Source organism: Crassostrea angulata, chromosome 5, assembly GCF_025612915.1.
Source record: "Crassostrea angulata isolate pt1a10 chromosome 5, ASM2561291v2, whole genome shotgun sequence".
NCBI lineage: Eukaryota > Metazoa > Mollusca > Bivalvia > Ostreida > Ostreidae > Magallana > Magallana angulata.
In genome coordinates, this window is record NC_069115.1 from 17,048,649 (window position 1) to 17,074,961 (window position 26,313).

Below are 26,313 nucleotides of genomic sequence, written 5' to 3' on the forward strand. Positions count from 1 at the left end.
GATCTGTACATATTAAGAACATTTTGATACTTTGATGTTCATTGTTGTGAATACTTATCGCACAATATGAAAGAATATATACCCCTTTGTGAAATTGTTGACATTTGTGATGATTTATCTTTCATTGATTTCATGGGCATGCATCACCAATAGCTACCATACTCAAGGGATTATGAAACATAATCTTTATTATTTACATTCATATAATATTAAGAAATCAATGAAATAATCAACGCACCCATAGACGTCGAAAAAATTATTAGCAATTATTTGCGGGTTCCAAAGATTGGTGAATCATATTGCATCACACATTTTACAATTCTATAATGGTTATATTCAATTTTTTAGGGCTCAGAGAGCAGAGGAAACTCTAGAGAAGATCACACACATGGCGTACACTACATTCGCCCGGGGCCTGTTGGAGAGAGACAGATTCATATTCACCCTGCTGCTGGCTATTGAGGTAACCAGCTGTAATAAGCATTTCTATTGTCAATAAAAATTTATAAGAAATAGCACATTAAAAATTAAACCCTGGTGGATGGCAAGATATTTACAATTCTAATAGGATAGATTTAGGGAAGGATTCCATCAAAACTTTTATTTTTTCAAAAATTGAGTGTAATCTTTGATGTTAGGAAAAAAGATTATCTGATTTTTCATCATTAGTTATCCAATTTTTTTTTTTTAATTTTGATTTTTACAATCTTAGGTTGAGGATTCCCTTGGTAACATAGGACCGGGTGAGCGAGAATTCCTGGTCTCTCCAAACTACAGCGCGGTTGTCATGACTAAACTTGGCTTCACCCAACCCCCAGACAGCAAGATTGTCCAGATGAAGAAGCCGTTCGACTGGATGCACGACGACCAGTTCCACAACCTCCAGGTTCTCGCCACGCACTTCGAGTGGTTCCAGGAGAAATTCGAACGCATGCCTAAAGATGGCCGCGAGATGGAGTGGAGGATGCTGTGTGATAACGTAGAGAAGGAGCCGGAGAACATGCCCCTCCCCGATAAGATGGACAGCAAGGACTTCGCCCCCATAAAGCGTCTGCTGGTGGTGCGTGCGGTCAGGAGCGACCGTCTAATGCAGGCCTCCACCGTATTCATACACAGGGTGCTCGGCAAGAAGTAAGTTGCCGCCACATTGGGCATGATCGAATCCTCATTAATTTCTCTGATATGTTTCACAGTTATTTTATTTTTTTTCACTTTTAATTCACATATATATGAATGCATTTTTTATATTGCTTTACAATATATAGTCAAGTAACCTCACCATATAAAATTATATAAATTTATATGCTTTAAAAATTTTCACCCCCCCCCCTATTTGAGCCCCACCCCTCCTTCCCCATTAACCTCTTAACTAAAAGAAAATTCTACGAACAATAAAAAAAATTTTCCCTTCAAGATGCTTGTAAAATAAATTTCAGCATTTTATACCTAACAACTCAACCCCAACCCCTCCCCCCCCAAAAAAAAAAACAAAACAAAGAAAGATCTATCTGCCTATTAAACCTTTAACAAGTGGTCTATATTTTGTATTCCTATATTAAGATCACTGTGTCTGCACTTTCATCTGGTCTAATGTAAGTTTAAAGAAGGACTTTAGTGGGTAGGTGATTTAACATTAACACCGTGTTAGATATTTGGGTGGAGGAAAGTGAGGTGAAGACTGGCTCTATCAGTTAAGTTTTATTGACCCCAGTGTCTTAATACAAAATGTTGAAGAGACTTTTGGGTGATGCTCACAAATTTGATTTTTTTATTTTTGTGCTGTACGATTTATTTTCTCTGTTGGTCCCCTGAGTAAGGTTTAACTGTTTTTAAGTGGTTTTGTGCATGGTTTGTGATACTGTAAATTCCTTATATTACGCGAGTTCTTAATTCTGCGATCCCGCTGGTGTGTATCAAATTTCAATCGGGAGAATATTAAATCGCGAACGTGGAACTTTTCACCTTATTTCTTATAGTTTTCAACTCTCAGAAATTACATGTAATGGCGAGATTTTAAAATCTGCGAAGGATACTTCTTGTGATTTTACCCGGATATTAATTCCTGGCATTTAATTAGGAATTTACGGTATATGTTGTAAAATTAAAACAAATGTTGAGAATTTTGTCAATAACAACATATTGTAAATATATGGCGTACAGCCTCAGATATTGGGATTATTACTGAAATAAAGATCAAGAACATATTAAAATTGACAGGCATGGACATGGAAAAAAATAATAGAAGAGTATAAAAATTAGTTGTCATGCTGTTCTTAAAGTATTGTATTTTAAAGAGCAAAGTGGAGAGAAGAGAAGAAGAGAAAGATCTGTAGACTTTGGCTGTTTTGTCAGTGGAGAGAGAGAGAGAGAGAGAGAGAGAGAGAGAGAGAGAGAGAGAGAGAGAGAGAGAGAGAGTGAACAGGAAGATATATTAATAGCTTACTAATAATTAGCTTCATCATTGATTAATTCCTGTGCTATTTTCATCAGCATTCTCCAGGGCCCAGAGCAGGATTACACGGGGTAAGCTGGGTGTGTGATGCATGGGAGGGGCAGCCACAGTGCCCCTCCAGAAAAAAAATACACTGTCTTCCCAGAATGCATAGCATCTGTCTCGTGTCTGCTGTTGCATTAAAGTCTTGTTTTTTTTACAGGGTTAATGTAAATGATTTGATTTTACGTACTGTTTAGCTTGAAGCTAGAAAACTTTTGAGTAGATTTGTGTTTTGAGTGACTTTAGGATTCAGATAATCTCCTGAGAAATTTATGTGTTTTATATTTTTAAATTATGTGTTTTATATATTCTTAAATTATTTCAATGTTAAGGTAAAAAATTTGAATTCCAAATTCAATTGCTTGCAGCTTAGTTTTGAATGTGTACATATACCTATTTAATTGCTTTTATTGGATTTTTACAAATTGAATACAATTTAAAATCCCAAAAGTGCAGTTCCTTCCTTTGTGGCTATATATGAAATCCTTTCCTGGAAATGTGTGCTTTAGATTTTGTGATGTTGATGATCAGTTCATTGAATGCGAAAATAATTAGATAAAAAACTTAGTAGGGTGATTCAAACCACAAAGTACAGAGAGACGGGTGGTGGGGGAATTTTTAGAAATCTACAAACACTCGGGCCTGCTAGGTGGCACTGTGTACAATGTTAACATAAATTAACTGTCATCTTTACGCTGCTGTACATGCACATGCATTCACTATAATAATTGTCTGTATTAATCAACCTGATAATTGATGATCTCTTAAATGAAGTCAATTTTTTGGAATGGTAAATTGATTTAATATATGTATAATGGATCAGTGCTACATTTCAAACAGATCTATAATACTGTAAACCAAGTTTTATTCATGACAACTTTATTTTACAATTTACAAGTGACAAACTGATTTGTTGTGACTTATTTTCAGAACCTTTATTAGTAGAATTAAAGCTTTAAAAAGCTAGGGCATTTAAGGACTTCTTTACAATCAGAAATATTTGCGACGCATTTCATGAATTTTATGAAATTGTGAAAATTCCTTGCACAGAAATAAAGACTGGTTAACATACATGTAACTATCTGATTTACAATGGTGTACATGCATGTACATGAGATTAATTGCAAACTTGATCAATGTTTTCTTTCAATATAAAAAAGAAAATAGACCCGTATTATAAGACACCGGTACACTAATTTTTGTATCTAAATAATATTGAATCCATTTCTTATTTCAGGAAAGAAAAAAAATCAAGATTAAAAAAAATGCCTTGTATTGCACTAAATATTGATTAAAATTTTACAAAATATGAAAATGCCTGGAATCAACGAGTTTTCTGTCTCACACCTGTGACAGGTACTATGGTGACATGGGACTGGACCTGTCGGTGATGTACAAACAGAGCGCCCCTGTCCCCCCCTCCACCCTCTCCCTCCCCATCCTCCTGCTCTACTCCTTCGAGGCAGAGGCCGCCCAGAGCCGCTTCCTTGACTTCTCCGGGCGGCGACAGGCACCACGACTGATGGTCACCATCACGGACAACTCCCAGGCCACGCGCAGCAAGGTCAGGAAAACCATCAGGAAGGCCATCGTAGAGGTAAGGGGGCGGGGTGTCTTGTCTGTGTATTTCAATAAATTATGCTGACACAGTTTGGACTTTGAAATTCATTGTTAACAATTTGAACTTTCATATTCACTACTCAGCATTAGTTGTTGGCAGTTTGAAAGTTTTGATGTTAGCTCCATTCTGATTTGCCTGTTAGGTATTTAAAGTTTATAATTCTTGATAAATGAATGAAAGTCATTAGCTCTTAGATTTCTGATTGCCACTTTCATACTTAATTGACAGTGCTTGCCGATCAGGGCAGTGGTTTAACGCAGGCTGTCCTTTCCTAGCCTAGGAAAGGACAAATTCCAAATTTTGTTCACTGTATTTTACACAATGAAAACATCATTAAAAATCTTGAGTTAACATTGACACTATATTTAACCTGTCTTCCAGGGATCCTGGGTGTACCTCCATAATGCCTACAATGCGCCTAACGTCCTGAACAATCTCGAGTCATTCCTGGTGGAGAAGCCCAACCCCGAGGGATTCCGCCTGTGGGTGGCTTGTCAGGCCGACCCCGAGGTCATCCCAGTCAGACTGCTCCAGAACTCCATCAAGGCTGTGGTTGATACACCAAAGGTACAGTTGCCTAAAGTTCTCAGGAATCAACTGATAATGATTTTTGTTAATTTTCAGAAGTTTTCAATTATGATTGAACCTAAGGATACAATAAATATAAATTATGATAAATATGATACTTTGGTTTATTTTTTATTCATGGAGATCAATTTTAGGCTCTTTATGCAAAATTCAGAGTTTTAAGGGTGCATAATATAGTGGGGAATGGTCCTATTTTAAGTGTGGCCAAACATGTTTCTTACTTTATCAAAAACAGTTGATTTTGTCAATCAAGTTCAATCAAAAATGAAATCAATGAAAACTAGGTGTTAGATTAAAAAATAATGAAGTACAGTAATATATGTATGATAAATTTCATATTTGACCTTGACCTTTCATGGTTGACCTTGACAGGTGATGAAGGACAGCATGATTCGGTCATTCTCCTGGTTTGAGCCTGACATACTCAAACAGTCGTCACGCCCAGAGTGGCCAGTGATGCTGCACAATCTGTGCTTCCTCCACGCAGCCATCCAGCTGAGGGCAAGGTTTGGACAGGGGGGCTGGAACTGTCCCCAGGACTTCTTCAACATTGGCTACAGCTGTCTACAGGTAAGACATCAACTGTCAGGTATGAGATCAACTGTCAGAAATGACATCTACTGCTAATGCCAGCTGTTTTATTCCCAATTTACCGACAAGGCAGGTAGACTGATAAATGGTCGCAAGCTGGCATGTTTTAATTTTCTTGCAAACCAAAAAAAATAGGCAAAAGAAAAAATGGTTATCAAGCATCTGTGAATTTATTTCTTGAGAGGATATTCTTTCATAATTGATTAATTTGTTTTGTAGAACAAGGTTGTTTTACATTTTACTGTTTAACTTTTTACAGGAGGCACTTGCCATCGTTCAGAATGAGTTCAAGGAACCACTGACCTCAGTGGCGCCCGACGGCTCCCGGAATTCTCGCTCTGTCACCTACAACGGCATCAGATACATGGTCGCTGAGGTTGGTAGCCACTTTTTCTCGATCCAGCTTAGATAAACATGAATTTTATAAGATTGATTGTTTATCAGTTGATCAGTAGAGCTTATTTAGAAAGAGACTTTTTAATTTACATTTAATGGTAAACCTTAAATTGTTAATCCCTGCAAGGCCATAATATTTTGCAGTAGTTTTTAAATCCTATCCATTGCATTAGAGTCTGTCTGTGAATTTACATGAACAAGAACATTTGTGTGTGTTTACTTACTCAATGGAATATAGTTTGCCGCTAGAATAATTTTGTGTGTGCTTTTCCCATGCAATTTTTTTATCATTCATTTCGCGTAGACAGATCGTGTACGGCAGTCATGTGACGGACTTCTACGACCAGCAGAGTCTGTGTGCTATGGTGGACTTCTGGCTGTCCTCGGGGGCCCTCAAGAGGGACTTTGGGGTCAAAGGACGTAAGTTCTTTTGTATTGTTTATCAATAAATTTAATTAACGACCTGCCTATATGAAGCTATTTAAGAAGGCTCGATGGTTGTGGCCTTTTTAGACTATTTTAATCTCCTAAAGAAAAAGAATTCTGTATGAAAATTAATATAGAAAATATTTAAAAGCTAATTTTTTTTAATTTTCCTTCACTAAATGATATCTTATGGCCAAAATTATAGTATGTCAAAGTTTAAGGCAAATCTAATGGTTGATTTTTGACTAGCCAGCCTCCTTAAATTAGTCTTGAGTATTTGTCTGCCAGTCTGCATCCAGAATGCTAGTATTGTTTGGCTGTGGCTGTCATATGTACAAAACTTTATTGATGTTTTAAATGTTTATTTCTATTACCGTAATTCTATTTTTGAATCAGTGCATGATCCTTTAAGTTAATCTTTTGATAGCAGACACATTGCCTCTTGAATTTTCTTTTTCTGCTGTTAACGTAATCATGAATTGATTCATATCGTTGCAGTGAAGTACCGTCATCCACAAGCTTTCTTTAATCCGAACGTTCGGCTGAACACCCTGATCCAGGCACTAGAAAGCGCTCCGAATCACAATCTGGACGTTCCCGAGGGCTGTCACATCCACCAGACCATCGTGGTAAGTCATGCGCCCTAATTATTCATCACTAATTCAGTTTTTGGCCTGTTTGCATATCAGTCACTTTCGAACATTTTCACTCTTTCGACAATTATTCAGTGGAAATAATGGGGCTAGCTCTTCTAGTTGGGGCTAGCAGCTATTTCATGGTGCTCTGTTGACATATATCTATATATATCTTCCTTTATGTTTATACTGGGGGGGGGGGGGTGTGGAGGGAAATGAACTAATCTATAGACCCAGACAATTGTTGTTTGAAAATACGTTCATCCAAATTTTGTCCAGAGATAGTTTAACTTTTTATTTCATTGAGATCGGAAAAATTTCATTTCATTTTCGACAGTCACTTGTGAGTTTGATTAATACGGTTTGTCTATTATTAATGCATACTTGTACATTTTATCCTGCAAGCTGTGCACAGAATTGAAATTATTTAAGAAAATAAGCATAGCTAAAAATAAAAATTGAAAAATGATACTAATTTGTAAGTAAATTTTTTTTTTAGAAGACACTAAAAATTTAACTTTTTAAATTTTTAGATTACGTAGAGCTAATTGTATTGATTAATTATGAAATGCAATTTTTTCTATGCTTTTTTATCGAATTGAATGATTTTTTTTTCATTTGTTTGTCTTTTTTCCTTGCCTAACAGGATGAACTTAGTGCGGTAGGCAAAATAACAGTGTGCAAAAAAGTGTGACCATAGCCAAAATAATTCTTAACATGTGACTACTACGATTAACTCCCCTTAACTCATCACCTCATGTTGATATTTTTTTACACAATGGGTGAAACCAGAACATAGCTTAATCCAGCAAATTTAGAATCCCTTCAACTGGACTCTGATCTTTTATTCATTTTTTTTCCTCTCACTTATAGAACATGGTTTCATTGAAATGTAAAATTAGATTATTGATATTCTGAATTTGGAGAGATTTTTTTTTAATTGTCGTTAAATTATACTTTGATTTTGTACAATGTACATGTCAAGTAGAGAGAATATTTTTTCGGGGGATATTTTAATTTTTATGAATTTGAATCCTGTAGTTCAAAAGAAAGGTAGGGGTCTGTGCACTTTTTATATTTAGAAGTATACCAAAGTTTTTAGAAATTTAATACCTCCTAGTCCTGCAATTTGGTTATAGGTAAAAAATGCATGAACAGTGAACACTTAGAATTTTCATATTTTTGCATGAAAAATGGGAATATACAGACTTTATATTAAAAAAAAAATCTTCATGCTGTGATCCTAGTAAATTTCCCACCCCAATCCCATTTCTTTTTTATTACAAAATGTATTCATGTGTAAAACATTTTTGTTTTTCATTTTATCTTTGTTAAATAATTATTTAAACTTTTCATCTAAGCTGTCATGTCAGAAACACATGAGTACATGAGGTTCTTTCCAAGAGCCATTTTCCAAAATCTATGTTTCTATTTAAGCCCCCCCCCCCTCCCAACCCCCACCCCCCATTTTCGAGAAAAAATACAACCAAAAGGCAAACAGTTTATTCCTCTATGTCTCACATATCAGCTGACTGATCTGCTTTTTATGTCAAACACAGTAATCCTCTGCCTGCCAGTCTTGGAGTGATTGGGTCCCAGAGCTACTATATTACTTGCTGACTACTGTAGCTGAGTTTAACTTAATATATATATATATATATATATATATATATATATATATATATATATATATATATATATATATATATATATATATATATATATATATATATATATATATATCATTACAAATTAATGTTTTTGATATATCACACAAGCCTCACTCAGTGTAATTATTCCTTGCAGTATATCACTATGGCTGCTAAATGCATGCAACTTGCTTGGAATTATATATTTAAGCTCACAATTTTAATAGCCATTTTGATGTCACTTGACTGTATTACTGGACCAGGTATATTTAATGGAGTTCCTTTCCAATCTGTCTTAAATTTTTCATACATATGTACATGTATTTGTACATATACAATGTGTACCATAATTTCATTTTCAAGTTGAAATTTGAATCTATTCAGTAGTTCAAAAAGTTTAGTGCCCTTATTTTTATGTAGATTTTGTACATTTTTTCCTTTTTGAAATATCCTTTTTATAAATGTAAAAAAAAAATTGCTAGCTTGAATAGGGGGAAAAATCCATCTTAGTTACCATCAATGAAAATTTTAGAATTTTGTCAATGCACTGGTAATTGGGAGACATACATTTATAGAAATGAGTTTTTGTTGACTTGAAAATTTTTGTGTCTATTTGAACGCTGCAATATCAGGGCGGCCCGCATCCAATAGAGGTAACCCCACCTAGGCTTTTCCAAGAAACACCCTCGTAGACTTTGCAGTCCTTAGTTACTAGTTTAATCAGAGAGTTGTGTTCTAGAACACTCATCTATAGGAATGCAATCACACTTAGAAATGATGTAGAGTTCCTAATGTAGCGTACATAGTTTCATCCTCGGCAACCCAGGTGTAGTTCACATTGAGGAAGTTTGTGTACTCAAACCCGAGGATTGTCACGATGAAAGGATCGAGTTGTAGATTAAATTGTTATAGATTAGGAATTAAATTTTGTGCATTTTTAGCGAGGTGAAGATCATGGTACATCGGATTAAACAGTTTATATTTATGTATGTAATTAACTGTCAATATATGTAAATTTGTATTTTAATTATAGCTCTCATGTTCAATATTTATATTTGGGTACAGGATTAAGGGAGAGGATTATAATTAATAGAAAAATTAATGTATGAAGATTTCATCAATTTTACTCATTGGATGAAGGGTATTTATTGTGTTTTTAAATTAGCATACAAAATTATATTTATTTAATACATGTACATGTATATCGGACAAGTACAATTTGCATTTTGGATGAAAATTATACACTAGATGAATTTAACTTTCATTGAGTCCAAATTTAAGATAAAATTACTTCTCTTTCTCTTTATTTCTTTCCCTCTCTGTCTCCTTTATTTCTCTCTCTCTCTCTCTCTTTCTCTCTCTCTCTCTCTCTCTCCAGTGTAAAGTGTATAAATAATAAATATGCACAATTGTGGTCACCTGCTTTTTAAAATTTTTTTTTTTTCATTGCATTAAAAGCACTATGATTTTATTTAATGGTATACATTTTGATATATAGTAGGCATTAAAGCTATTAAAGATATTATGCAAAGTGTGTTTTGAAATTATGTTTCATATATCATATTTCAATGCACTTACATAGACTCTATAGCCCTCATTAGGACAATTATTCATCTGAAATAAAAAAAGAATAAAAGCTGTGCAGCAAATGTTTGATGTAGCTGCAGTTGACCATGCAATGAAATAAAAATGGCTTTTTTTCCCCTGACAGACCCTGCTTGGAGATGACCAGTACGTGTTCACGCGGCTGAACAAGGTGTTCGACAGCATGCCCTCTACGCTGACCCTGTCCCACAAGATGTTCCCGCGACCACCCACCCCGTTCGACGGTAAGTTATCATGTTTATTTGATTTATCTGCCAGACATTGTGAAGGACTATTTGTTCTGTGCTGCATCTGAAGTACATGTACTCATGTTCTATAAATTCCTATTTAGATTCTGTTAATTTGAGGAAGGAATTGACATATGCATAAAATTTCCAGAAATGCCCTACACAGCTTTTTTTAATCTGGCTTTAGTTTTTCTGACAGTTGTGAACTATATATATTGCATTACAAAAATGTTTGGCACTTGCAATTACCGGTAGATATTTTAGGATTCTACATGATAAAAAAAATGGCAGAATCATAGAATCAATTACTAAGTATACTAACATTAAAACAAGGAAAATACAGTACTTAGTTTACAATACGAGTTTTTCATGAAGATTAACCTTTCAATTTTCAGGCCCAGCCCAGGCAGGAATCAGTAAAACTAGTAACAACCCATCCGTGGTTCACCAGGGGGTCTTCTCCACCGCCAGCTATGCCACCCACAAAATCCGCTTCAAGGACGTAGAGCTGTGGCAGATCTGCAACGACCTGCTGCAGAAAACCCCCAAAATCGGCAACAGTAGCAAGGTACTCAATAGACAAGGGATCGGAGTACATTAATGTTCAACCTTTCTATTTGATTTTCGATACTTTTCCTTGTTCTGAAGTTACCATTTCTTTTTTGTCCTAAAATCTATAGGGACACACAATTAGAATCTAATATGTTAAAATGACAAATGATGACAAGAATTTAGAAATCTGTTAATCATTATATAGTAACAATAATAATGATGAAACTGCTTAGTACAAGATAACCATGCATTATCTTCTTGGTTTAATATCTAGGAAATATTAGACATTTATTTAAATATATATAAATAATTTCATCCTTCCAGTCTTTCCGCGAGTTTGTTGTGGAGAAAATCCGTAAGCTGCCAGGAGACTACCCGATCTTCAATGACTTCATCATGAAGGAGTGCGAGATTCTACATCAACTGTTGACTGAAGTCAGAAACACCCTCACAGTAAGCTTATATTTTCATTACAGAGTCTTTAAATCTAAATTTCAAATTTGATCTTAAATTTAAATATTTCCTAAAGTTTCTAAACTTCAAAGCGTGACCATACAATGAAATGTTCAGTTGTGAAAATATGAAAATACCTACTTCAAAACAAACATATTTTTACGAAAAAACTGCTGTGGTTTCAAGACAATAAGGAATGCCTGTGAGAACAACGTGATGGGTGACCAGTTGAATGACCATTACCTGTCCGCCGCGGACGACCTGTACCACCTGAGGATTCCAAGGGTCTGGTGTAAGATGACCGGCACCACAGCACCACCCTATACCTACAATGCCGCCCAGTGGCTCCGAGATCTGGAGGACCGCTGGAAACACTTTGAAAAAATCCTCAGCATGGTAAAAAAAACTACTCTTTTATTTACATTAAATCACTGTTATAGAAAAGTGCTAGGGATGGCAAGTCATCATGACTGAAATTTTTAAAAAAAATATTCTGAGCCAAACTTCTGGATTGAAACTAACTCTGCTATAAGCATGAATTTATTATAAGAGTATATGCAGAACTTATAGACTAAGTGTACAGAGCAATAAACATATCACCGCTTGTGTTAACATTTACCAATATTTCATTGGCTAATGTTATTTTACTTTTAAGTCGAGGGGTTGGAAATATCGGAACCATATCAACATTTAAAGTTGTTTAAGTTAGCGACAATGACTGCAATTCAAGATGTATTTCTATTTAACATAATTTTAATTTCAATGTTTATAGGGTAGAAAAGCAATGCCAGCCTACTGGCTAGGAGCGTTCTTCAATCCTAGAGGACTCCTAGCTTTGCTGAAGCAGGAGGCCATTAAGAACTACTGTGGGGACAGGTCAGGCAACTTTGAACAGTTCACCTTCCAAACCGACACCACATTCAGAGACTTTGGACATGTAAGTATATTTGATCAGTATGAGAGCACAAATAGTGCTCTAGGAAATGAATGGACAATTTGCATCCTTTAGGTCAATTTAAAACAGTAACTGCTTTGGTAAAAGGGATTCAAAGAGTACTGATTTGTCTGACTATGTTACTCAAGGAAAGTTTTATTCATGTACTGGTATATAAATCAATATAAATAGCCACTTTAACGTTCTTGTTTTAATAGCTCCTCCAACCCCCACCAGAGGGTGTCTACATCCACGGAATCCACCTATTGGGGTGCTCCATCGAGAAGACGACCAATGAGTTCTAGGACCAGGCCTCACGCCAGGGATACGCCCCTCTCCCCGTCCTCCATCTCCAGTGCTACCCAGTCAATGAGAAACCAGCCCTACAGGAGCCTTCCTTCCAGTGTCCCTTGTATGCGTCCAGAATTGCCCCACGTGACCCCATCATGGAAATCGACATTAAGAAGGAGGGAATTCCGCCCATGAGGTGGGCTCTGCGCGGACTGACTGCCACTATATGGCCGTATTAAATGACAAAGACCAATGTAGTGCGACTTTGCTAGAGAGTTTTGAATTTTTCTCTACAAATTGTGACTTTTTTAGTAGTGATTTTGATTAAGGTCAATTGACCGGAATTGATCTGATTTTCCTTGTGACTGTTTTAGTAGTGATTTTGCTTAAGGTAAATTGACCGGAATTGATCTGATTTTCGAAGATCTTAAGTAAATTATTTAAATGTGATTCTTATATATATGATTTTTTACTGGTATGCAATACATTATCATAGCATTATGTAGCCAAATCCCATTCCATGGATCTATCACCTATTGATTTTATTTGTGTGAAAATCCGTCCAGTTGTGTTTCACACTGTGATAAAATATATAGAGAGGACTGTAGACGCCCTAAAGCATAACGATTTATTTATAGAATGCTGGTTTACTACAGTGATGCATTAAGTATTTGTTTATACCCTTGTTGATATTTTATACATTTAAAATATTAAAAGTATGTATTTTTTTCTGTATTTTTCATGCCTATGTGTCAAAACGTTTTACAAGCTACTGATATCAATTAAAATTGATTGTTGTTGAAGAGGCAGATCTGTGTTATTTTTTAATTGGTTTTTCTACCCCTAATATCGTTTGAAGAGGTAGGTTTCCATAATATACAATTCTTATTTCGCAGACACAATGTCCTGTCATTGTGCCACTCAAATGCTACCTTCTTTATACATGTGTACATTTGACTTGACCAAGTCCATGCGTTCATCTTTTTTCACTTGTTCGAATTGCTTGGTAACAAGTAGTACTGATGATAATCAATTTATTTTTACAATCATGTCTGCAAAAATATATTAATGTCCATATTTTAAAACATAGAATTCTCAGCATACCAAGAACATGTTCAAAATTCATAACGTTAGTAACACAGTTGCCTTTACTCTCAAACTTTATTGCTAAACAATAATTGTTCAGAAGACACTGTTATTGAGGACTAGCTTCCCTTTATACTTCAGTCAGCACCAAATCTATATCTGTGCATCTCTTGAGAATGGCTACATGGTATACATTCATGAACAACATAGACTCATTGGTAACCCATCTAAACAATCGGAGAGAAAATCCTAGGTTCGAGCCTACTTGTGGCCATTCTTCCTATTCCATTACACTATGATCATTGGTAACACATCTATACAACGGAGAGACTATTCTTTGACAACGATTCCATTATGCATTGTTCGTCCCAATGTATCCATTTTCTTCCACAAATGAATTTAGTTCTGGTATTAATCGAAGGACAACTACTGTGAACGAATTATATTTACATTCATTAGCAGTGGAAGATCGTAGGCAGAAGTTCTGGATCCTAGAGATTTTGTATGGTAAAAATGAAGTATTCAAAGCTAGACTTTTGTGATATTTCTTGTCAGGATAATATTAAAGAAATGATCGAATTACAAGTTTTTAAAGGTTTTTAGATCTATGCAGTACACCCAACAAAAGCTTCTACTTTGCAGAGATCCTTTTACCTTTGAAAAGGGATCTAAATAAACAGATTTTACAGAAAATAAAATCTTGTTGAATGATGTAAATGAAGTTTTTTTAAATTAATAATAAACACATGCCAGTTGTATCACAAGACCTTATCTTAATACTCCAAGGTGGTTGCTTGGTCACATTTGAATCCATGGGGAGCGTGAATGAAATGAGTTTTCTAACTTAAACGTTACATCATTAAAGCAACGGGTTTTTTTCTTAATATACCGTTAAAATCTGTCATGTAGAAAAATCTCGTAGGTTTTGAAAAAATTTATTAGTAAGACTCACAAGCTGCCAAAAAGATTATGATTTAACTTTATTTTGACATTTTTAGGGGAGAGGGCGAGCTGAATGCCCCCACTCACCCTAAATACCCCTACATATATAAGTATGCATCATTTAAAAGACGTTTATCTCATGATTTTGTATATGTTGGACAAACGAGAGTGTCGAGAACAAACTTGGATAAGTCATGTATGCAAAATTGGCATCTGACAAATGCTTGTAAAATTATAACAAATTACATTGTAATGAATTAGGCAGCATATTATATTTAAGATTGAGATACCGATTTAGTTAATTGTGTTTATTTTTAACTTCGTTGAAATAATTATATTGTACATATATAAATCATCTTGGAATGTTAGTTTTACAATTTTGACTAAAATAAACAATAAATGTTAACTATACAAACTAAAGATAAATATACACGTATCTCCATGATTATACATCATACGTAGATTTCATAAGTGCAACACCTCCCCTACACATACACAACTTTACAAAAAATGACCAGAACAAATACGATTAACAATGTCAGATTTTGACATGCCATTTTTATATATATATATATATATATACGTTCTCGTCAGTAAGTTCATAAAATTAATGTTACAGTAGATCCTGAATTCTCTGTCTGGTAAATTTTAGGTTTACAATATTGATTAAATTAACAAATAAATTTGTATTAGACTAAGATAAATATACACTTATTTATTGGGTTATACAAATCATAAGTGTAACCCCCCCCCCCCCCCCCCCCCACCTTTACACATACACAAGACAACTTTAGAGAAAACCAACCAGAGTAAACACAATTAACAATGTCAGTGTTTGAAATACAGGAATTCCATACTCCTTAATTGTCAGTGAGTTCATAAATGTAGATCCTGAATTCTCTGTCTGGTAGCAGTTTGTATTCTATTGCATGGATATTCTCCGAGTGACTGTTGGTATGAGTACAAGGCAGCCTGGAGGTTCCCCGCGATCTGTTGACAGATCCCCAGGATCTCCCAGGAGATGTCTCTGAGGAATATAGGTATTAACTCTCCCTGATCATGGTGGACTAGGACCTGTAGATCATCTAAAGCTCTCTGTGCTTTCAGTGTATCGACATGTCTAGAGCACAAAAACTCTAGCAAATACAACAGTACGAGGGGTGGAATAAACAAGACACGCTCATTGTTTTGATTACTAGACTGTTGTTCTGGTATTATTTCACTGATAAAAAAGATTTCATTGTCATTGTCAAGTATGATATTCTGTGCTACAGCCTGTCTCATCTTCGTAGACAAGGACTGCCCCCCTACAGCCTCAATATACCACTCTCTGTCTACATGACAATTATACATCAGATATGGCTGTGCTAGCTTGACCTTTGTTATATCTATAACTGATAAAGCTTCCCTGTATCTGAATGTTTTGTAATAATACATGGCAATGTATAACATGTCAGACACAGACCCAAACCTAGCAGCTATTTTCAGCATGTGACAAGCCATCTTGTCTACAATATACAACTGTTTGTTAGAACCTGTGTTATTGTACAAGTTGTGTAACATAAACGCGGTACGCTGAAGGATGGTGGCTGTAAATTTCTGTAACATGACAATGTGATATTGTGTTAGGGGTAAACCTATTGACTGTTCCACAGTATGTAGGTACTTTCTGCACATCCGTAGGTCAGTTGGGCAGGTTGAATCATTTCTAAACATTTCATTAAAAATATTTTTATCAAGTTCAACCTCCGAAATCAGACTGAGTCCAACGGTACAAACAGTGAGTCTGGGATTAACCAAAACATTAATGATGTAGGACCTGATGGAGCGACTGTGTAGCAGCAATGCTATACCCTTCTCATACAATCTATATAGACGTGTGAATAATGTCCTTTGTGCTTCACCATAGATATTGTTCAGAAACATGTTGTTTTCTGGAATAAAAAAATTAGGACAGTTTCCCTCATACACCCATTTAAGTAGACGTTTAAAGCAGACCCAGAAACCGACCAGGAGATTGTTTGGATGCCAGTGAGGTAGAGCATTTTGTTGAATCGCCCAGAAAACAGCAGTTTTTATGTGATAGGAACACAGTAGTTTATCTCCAACTCTTAATCCATTATTAATGACTTCCTTTAAGAATAGTTTTAGCAAACCATATGTTAAGAATTGTGTGTGATTCATTGAACATACAAGTTTGTATTCCGCCCGAGAAAACGAAATTCTCCATTCGTTGTCGGTATGATTTCCTAATTTGTGTCCGATAGCTACAAAGTGACACCCATTTCTAATAATGTCGTTAACTACATGAGGCGGGGGCCATGAGTGACACCTGTCTATCCACGAGGAGGCAGACGGAGGCCAGAAATCACTGACAAAGCAATGGGCATGGTCGTATTCTAATTCACAACCACATTCACGATGTATCCCACTACTACATGGTCCGTGTGCTGTAGAATCAGACAAAATAATGGAACACGTGACCTCTCTGTACTTTGAACTTGATATATAGAGCATTCCATTCATCCTCACACACGCTGACAATACGATACGGCCAATACTTTCTAATGGTAACCATAGTAAAGTGAATCCTGGTGGACTCTCTGAACTGTCACAGAGAATTAGTGCGTGTTCTTGTGTGTTGTAAAACTGTACCTGAGAGAAGTCCCAGATCACGCGGTGGTTGTTGGGCCAACGCATGTAGTCCACGTCTGATCCACTCAATCTAAATCCTTCTCTGCTACTCCCACTCAGCACTGTGATCGGTTTATTTAACATTTCGTTGTATTTCAACATCTCTGCAATGTCCACTATATCTCTCCTGGAGGCCACCTGTTGTGGGGTCCCCATCTCGAGACACATTCCCATATACACCGACTCAGACATCTTCTGAATAGCCATTTTACTGAAACTTAATGTATTGATACATTTATACAAATATTTTGTACGATATTTCATGTTTGTTTTCATTGATTGCAGTAAAATACAATTTAAATCCTTACGGGTTTTTGTTCAACAATGTTTTACTTACTTTTGTTTTTCCCTGTTATTATAACATAAATAGACTTTGACCCGTGCATGCATGGGTTGACATATTGCATATATGATATCGGACATTCGCGAAATAGATACATCGACACATCGTATTGTTGACATTTACATAGCCAAGCTTTAAGCAGCTCTTGAGCCTACAATAATGCTATTAATTTCACTACACTCTGCTTAGTTAGAATAATCTAACTGTGTATCGTGACAGGCCTTCACAACAGTTAAATGCCTCTCATAATACCCGTAATGAAGCAAACAAATTGCAGAATCGCTCCGAAACAATTTTGGAGAAAATTAATGAAGCTGCATTGAAAATGACAGTCAAATTATTCACAACAAACTATTTTGAGGCTGTATAATTTCTTTTAGTCTAAAAATTCAATTCATGTTAATGAAGAATTCAACACCAACGTTTTTCGTGTTTTTACTTACTTCAAATTAAGTCACAATGTTGCCATTCGGAACTTTTGGGATTTTTCATATTAAATGCACTGAGTTAGTTATATCTCGCATTTTCATTGATTAACAGAATAAATAGCAACATTTCAATGAAAATTTTATCCACGTATTTGTATTATCGTTTCTGAGTTTATCCATGCACATGTGATATTGTGGAAACATAAACTAAAGAGTCTTCCGTGATTTTGCGTGAATGTAATGCGCATGCGCAAGATTGTAAATTAAAAAAAAAATCCAGATGATTTCCGGATTTTTTAAAGGAATTTTCGCTGATTGTTAATTAACAAAGCTTGACTGAGAAAAAATAAGAACAAATTGGTGATCTTCAAGTACCAATGATGTTTAAAATATAGATAACAAAAGACAGTGCTTTTCCGATTTCTCGGTATTAAAGCCCAAAAATTCGAGTTTATTATTTAATATAGTAGTATAGATAAAGTCGTCCATTGCTGGGGATTTTTTGGGGGTTTTATTTTTAGCCTTGGAAAATCCCCAGTAGATTAAACGAGATTTTACACAGGTAGAAATTAAAGTTTGTGGAACACTACAACTGTCATATGTAATATTTATTTAATACTAATATTTCTTCATCAAAATTATATATATCAATTGATGCATTAATTTTTAACTGGTATGCAATACATTATATGTAGCTATTCCAAAGATTTATCTGTGAAAATCCGTCCAGTTGTATTTTCACAGTGTGATTAAGATTAAAATACTCCCTAAGACACAACGATTTATTTATAGAATGTTGGACTTCATTGACAGTAATGCATTAAGTATTTGTTTTAATACACCCGTTTTGATATTTTATACATTTCTAATATTGAAAGTACATGTATTTTTCTGCCAAAGTGTCAAAAGATTTACAAGCTATACTGATTTCAATTAAATTAAATGGTGATTTTTGTCGTTATTAACTTGACCCCAATACCTTCCTTGAGGTTAAGATTGCTTTACTATACAAAGCTTATCTTTCACATTAATTTTGACTGATTCAATCCATATTTTTGTCACTCTAGTGTAAAACGCTTGACTGTAAGATCATTAACTAAAACGGACCCAAGTCAGTTTTAAATTGGCGTTACTTTTGATATATTTCTGAAAATAAAATTTATCTATTTGCATATGTAAAACTACAGTATATAAAAAAATAATCAAAATCCAATTTAACTTAATGAAAACATGACAGTATTTCTGGTTTTGAAAGTCAACTTCTGTATGTGCGTAGATAACTTTTGGGAGGAAATCATTTTTCAACAATTAAGCGTGGATTTGGAAGGCGTACTCCTCGATCACTTCACAATGTGCCATTTAGGGATATTCTTTTAATTATCTGAGGCTGCTTTCTGTCAAAAAGTCTTTATAGAATACATAGCAGGATATATTTCAATTGTGTAAAGAGGTATAGCGCCTTTTCCCATTATATACTTTGCCTACACCTGTGTTTGGACGGAAATTACCTGTTACTAAATATAGCTTCAGGTAACAAGCTGTCGCAATATGATTTTCGAAACATGGATACACTGTACTGATTTTATAATGGAGTCTGTAACAACTGGTTTGTCATAAATTCGGGAAACTCTGTGTTTAACGGTAGTTGATGTTCTGAACCGTGATAAGTTCAAGCAAAGTGAAATGGATCCATAGAGTACATGTACAGTGTTAATGAAGAGAACTGTTTATATAATTGTGTGAAATCATACTCAGACTGAACAAGATATCTGTGAGCCAATGCTCACTAGTGATACCCCCGCTCTGATGTGAATATGCAAAATAAGCAAAGTCGACATTTAACAGAAAGCTGGCATCCGATTGGTACATAAATATATCCCAAAATATGGCATGCCTAAACAAATAGTGTGTTAAAATTTCAAGCATCTGCCATAAATAGCTGCTGAGAAATCTTTCAGGAAAATTTGTTTGAAAATTTTGGCTAAAAAAACAAAGTACTCATTTAACAGGAAGTTGACGTCTGATTGGTACAAAAATATATCCCACGATATGGCATGCCTATACAAATAGTGTGTAAAGATTTCAAGCATCTTCGATAAACAGTTGCTGAAAATTCTTTGACAAAAATTTGTTTTAAAAGAAAGTGGGCGCTTAAGATGTACATTCGGCAGGAATCTTGGCGCACAGGGAGAGTGAAAATTTCATCAATTAATTTTGAATATTTTTCGAATTAAAACCGTTAGTTGGTTTCTGTTGCATGTGGAATGAGTGGGAAAATATTTGAAATGCAAAAGGTTTTATCATAATATGGGTCTAAATATAGCAACACGATGCAATTCGTGCAAAATCCTACTTATTTACAACTGTTTTTAAATGATTTTGTTGTCTCTGGGTCTTCTCTCCACAAATTTGAAACGTGTAAAGATAACATATTTCAACATTTAAAATGTAGCTTTTTAAAAAAAGATGGAGAGATGACCCAGAGATGACTAATATGTACTTTTTCAAATTATTTTTTGTAGGATAAAAAACAAAGTCCATTGATATGACAGTATTGTCTCAAACAGTACTTTATAGAGCATATTGACAAGTCTCGCGTGGCTCAGTGGTTTCATTCTGGATTAGTGAATACAAGCAATCAGTGTTTTGGGTTCAAATCCAACTGGTGGTCTTTTTTAAAAAAAATTAAACTTTTTTGTTTTAAATGTTTGTTATTATAACATAATGTTGAATTATAATATGCCGGTATATTTTAATTTGTTGTTATAGATTTTTAGATCTGCTGAATGAACACTATTTTCTTTTCTTATTACTAGCTTTTTTTAAGGATATACACAATATAACTTCATTAAAATATGTTTGCATTAACATTTCCAACTAGTTATCGGTTTACCTCTCATTGCCATTTTTGAAAGCTTGTGAGTTTTTTAATAACCGGAATAGCCATGTACTTCGACTCTCAACATAATATATTTTTGTTGAAACCTGTACATAGCCTTTCGAGGTTATAGACATTTAAATTCCAATTGATTCGTATCGAGGATTCCTGCAAACTTACAATCTTATGCGCTCACTTTCTTTTTGCTAAAAATAAACAAAGTCGTCATTTAACAGGAAGTTGACGTTTGATTGGTACAAAAATATATCCCACGATATGGCATGCCTTAACAAACACTGTGTAAAAATTTCAAGCATCTGCAATAAATAGTTGCTGAGATAAATGCGACAGAAATTTTTGTTACGGACGGACAGACAGACGGACAGACAGACACACAAGGGTAAAACAGTATACCCCCTCTCCTTCGGAGCGGGAATATAATTAAACAAGATGATTTTTTTAAACCCAAAAAATTAGATGCGTGTAACTTGATATTTTTATTCTGTTCATGTAGTAAAAATTACTTCTCGGTGGATTCGATCCAGCAACCACAAAATCAAAAAGATCTCCGCATTACCACTAGGCCACACATCTAACATTTTAAACAGATGCATTTTCAATATATATGGCTATATACATTATTGTAATGGAAAAGACACTAATTAAAATATTTGTTTAATTTTCAGTATGAAGACCACGTTAAACCAAAACTAATTCAATGTAAACGTGTGCTACAATACATGTAGGGCATAATTCTAATGGGATGTCTTTGGTTTAAAGTGGTTCAAATATAATCAAATATCCATTTTTTTCGTATACTAACTACTTTCCTATATATCCCTAACAAAACTTAAATATTTTAATGGTGTCGTATAAGATGATTAAGACTCTTAGAGCATGGCGATTGTGTAAATTGCGTTTCTTTGAATATATTTAAACTAAATATTGTATAATAATGAAAATGTCTATACCTCTTTCTTATTTTACACGAGTACATTGTAACAAAAAAAATCACTAGCACCATTTTTTGGGTTAAAATTTCATAGTTCAAACTGTGCTAAAAAATTGTGAGATGTTAAAATCTACGCGGATATTCATTCCTCAGGTTTAAGGTCAGACACGACATATCTTCTATTTTTTCCTATCTCCACAATTTGAAGATTTCCACTAAGTAATTCCATAATTACGTTTTCATGTTACATGATACTTTTTAAATTAAGATATAAAGTGTTCAATAAAAAATATAATACAGCTTTATCTATAAGCATTAAAATGCATTTTGCATGCTATTTTATGGAAAGTTCTACATGTAGATATTCTAGCTCTGAAAATAGCCTGGTAACGAACCCTGAATTTTTGGGAAGTAACAGGTTTAAATGTTAATAATTAAGGAATAATATATCAAGGAAAATTATATAAAATTGAGGAAGGTCTCGTGTGTCCTTAATAAGGAATTTACAGTTACTGTTGGATTGCCACGATGAAAGGATCGAGTTATAGATTAAATTGTTATAGATTAGAAATTAAATCATGTGCATTTTTTGCGAGGTAAAAATTATGTTACATCGGATTATACAGTTTATATTGAATGTATGTAATTAACTGCCAATATATGTAAAATTGTGTTTTAATTATAGCTCATGTTCAAGATTTATATTTAGGTACAGGATTAAGGGAAAGGGTTATAATTAATAGAAAAATTAATGTATGAAGATTTAATCAATTTTAATCATTGGTTGAAGGGTAATTATTGTGTTTGTAGATTAGCATACAAAATCATATTAATACATGTACATGTATATCGGACAAGTTTAGTGTGTATTTTGGATAAAAATTATAAACTACATAAATTTAACTTTTATTCAGTCCAAATTTAAAATCAAATTACTTCTCTCTCTCTCTCTCTCTCTCTCTCTCTCTCTCTCTCTCTCTCTCTCTCTCTCTCTATTTCTTTCCCTCTCTGTCTCTCTCCCTTTATTTTCTCTCTCTGTCTCTCTCCCTTTATTTCTCTCTCTCTGTCTCTCTGTCTGTCTGTCTCTCTCTCTCTCTCTCTCTCTCTCTCTCTCTCTCTCTCTCCAGTGTGAAGTGTATAGATAATAGATATGCACAATTGTGGTCACCTGCTTATTTTAAAACCATTTTTTTTTCATAGCATTTAAAGCACTATGATTTTATTTAATGGTATACATTTTGATATATAGTAGGCATTAAAGCTATCAAAGATATTATGCAAAGTGTGTTTTGAAATTATGTTTCATATATAATATTTCAATGCACTTACATAAACTCTATAGCCCTCATTAGGACATTTATTCATCTGAAATAAAAAAAGAATGAAAGCTGTGCAGCAAATGTTTGATGTAGCTGCAGTTGACCAATGAAATTGTTTTTTCCCTGACAGACCCTGCTTGGAGATGACCAGTACGTGTTCACTCGGCTAAACAAGGTGTTCGACAGCATGCCCTCTACGCTGACCCTGTCCCACAAGATGTTCCCGCGACCACCCACCCCGTTCGACGGTAAGTCATCATGTCTATTTGATTAATCTGCCAGACATCGTAAAGGACTATTTGTCCTGTGCTGCATCTGAAATACATGTACTCATGTTCTATAAATTCCTATTTAGATTCCGTTAATTTGAGGAAGGAATTGACATCTGCATAAAATTTCCAGAAATGCCCAACACAGATTTTTTTAATCTGGCTTAAGTTTTTCTGACAGTTGTGAACTATATATATTGCATTACAAAAATGTTTGGCACTTGCAATTACCGGTAGATATTCTAGGATTCTGCGTGATAAAAAAAAATGGCAGAATCATATAATCAATTACTAAGTACTCACATTAAAACAAGGAAAATACAGAACTTAGTTTACAGTACAAGTTTTTGATGAAGATTAACCATTCAATTTTCAGGCCCGGCCCAGGCAGGGATCAGTAAGACTAGTAACAACCCATCCGTGGTTCACCAGGGGGTCTTCTCCACCGCCAGCTACGCCACCCACAAAATCCGCTTCAAGGATGTGGAGCTGTGGCAGATCTGTAATGACCTGCTGCAGAAAACGCCCAAAATCGGCAACAGTAGCAAGGTACTTATTGGACGAGAGGTCGAAGTACATTAATGTTCAACCTGTCTATTTGATTTTCAATACTTTTCCTTGTTCTGAAGTAACCATGTTTTTTTGTCCTAAATTCAATAGGGACACACAATTAGAATCATTTATGTTAAAATGACAATGACAAGAATTTAGAAATCTGTTAATTATTATACAGCAACAGTATAATAATAATGAGACTGCTTAGAACAAGATAACCATGTATTATCTACTTTGTTTGCTATCTAGGAAACATTTGACATCTATTTAAATACCGGTACATGTAAATGATTTCATTCTTCCAGTCTTTCCGCGAGTTTGTTGTGGAGAAAATCCGTAAGCTGCCAGGAGACTACCCCATCTTTAATGACTTCATAATGAAGGAGTGTGAAATTCTACATCAACTGTTGACTGAAGTCAGAAACACCCTCACAGTAAGTTTATATTTTCATTACGGAGTTTTTAAATCTAAATTTCAAATTTGATCTTAAATTTAAATATTTCCTAAAGTTTCTAAACTTCAAAGCGTGACCATATAATGAAATGTACAGTTGTGAAAATATGAAAATACCGACTTTCAGACAATAAGGAACGCCTGTGAGAACAACGTGATGGGTGACCAGTTGAGCGACCACTACCTGTCCGCCGCGGACGACCTGTACCACCTGAGGATTCCAAGGATCTGGTGTAAGATGACCGGCACCACAGCACCACCCTACACCTACAATGCCGCCCAGTAGCTTCGAAATCTGGAGGACCGCTGGAAACACTTTGAAAAAATCCTCAGCATGGTAAAAAAAATACTCTTTTATTTACATTAAATCACTGTTATAGAAAAGTGCTAGGGATGACTGATCACAAGTCATCATGACTGTAATTTAAAAAAAAAAAATTCTGAGCCAAACTTCTGAATTGAAACTGACTCTGCTATAAGCATGAATTTATTATAAGAGTATATGCAGTACTTATAGACTAAGTGTACAGAGTAATAAACATATCAACGCCTGTGTTAACATTTACCAATATTTCATTGGCTAATGTTATTTTACTTTTAATGCGAGGGGTTGGAAAGATCGGAACCATATCAACATTTAAAGTTAGCGACAATGACTGCAATTCAAGATGTCTTACTATTAAACATAATTTTGATTTCAATGTTTATAGGGTAGAAAAGCAATGCCAGCCTACTGGCTAGGAGCGTTCTTCAATCCTAGAGGACTCCTAGCTTTGCTGAAGCAGGAGGCCATCAAGAACTACTGTGGGGACAGGTCAGGCAACTTTGAACAGTTTACCTTCCAAACCGACACCACATTCAGAGACTTTGGACATGTAAGTGTATTTGATCAGTATGAGAGCACAAATAGTGTTCTAGGAAATGAATGGACAATTTGCATCCTTAGGTCATTTTTACAGTAGTTGCTTTGGTAAAAGGGATTCAGAAAGTGCTGATTTGTCTGACTATGTTATTGAAGGAAAATGTTATTCATGTACTAGTATATATATATATATATATCAATATAAATAGCCACTTTAACTTTCTTGTTTCATTATAGCTCCTCCAACCTCCACCAGAGGGTGTCTACATCCACGGAATCCACCTTTGGGGCTGCTCCATCGAGAAGACGACCAATGAGTTCCAGGACCAGGCCTCGCGCCAGGGATACGCCCCTCTCCCCGTCCTCCATCTCCAGTGCTACCCAGTCAACGAGAAGCCGGCCCTACAGGAGCCCTCCTTCCAGTGTCCCTTGTATGCGTCCAGAATTGCCCCACGTGACCCAATCATGGAAATCGACATTAAGAAGGAGGGGATTCCGCCCATGAGGTGGGCTCTGCGCGGACTGACTGCCACTATTTGGCCGTATTAAATGACAAAGAACAATGTAGTGTGACTTTGCTGGAAGTTTTGAATTTTCTCTCTATCAATTGTGAATGTTTTAGTAGTGGTTTTGATTAAAGTTAATTGACTGGTATAGATCTGATCTTTAGTAAATAACTGTTGATGGTTTTATATTATTTAAATGTGATTCTTATATATATATGTTTTTTTTAACTGGTATGCAATACATTATCATAGCATTATGTAGCCAAATCCCATTCCATGGTTTTATCGCCTATTAATTTTGTTTATGTGAAAATCCGTCCAGTTGTGTTTCACACTGTGATAAAATATATAGGGAGGACTGTAGACTCCCTAAAGCCTAGCGATTTATTTATAGAACGTTGGTTTTCCTTGACGGTGATGCATTAAGTATTTGTTTATACCCTTGTTGATATTTTATATATTTAGAATATTGAAAGTATGTATATTTTTTTCTGTATTTTTCATGCCTATGTGTCAAAAGTTTTACAAGCTACTTATTTCAATTAAAATTGAATGTTGTTGAA

The 26,313-nt window shown here is 34.9% G+C and overlaps 1 protein-coding gene and 2 pseudogenes across 1 annotated transcript; 2 read left to right on the forward strand and 1 right to left on the reverse strand.

Annotated features, from left to right (window-relative positions):
* The first annotated feature begins 352 nt into the window (after nt 1-352).
* On the forward strand, nt 353-26,313 carry LOC128183572 (dynein axonemal heavy chain 5-like; annotated as a pseudogene).
* Nucleotides 11,133-13,265, forward strand: LOC128183578 (dynein axonemal heavy chain 8-like; annotated as a pseudogene).
* LOC128183576 (uncharacterized) lies at nt 15,258-17,409 on the reverse strand. The gene has a single exon (XM_052852651.1). The coding sequence runs from the start codon at nt 17,389-17,391 to the stop codon at nt 15,367-15,369; it is 2,025 nt and encodes a 674-aa protein (XP_052708611.1). The 5' UTR covers nt 17,392-17,409; the 3' UTR covers nt 15,258-15,366.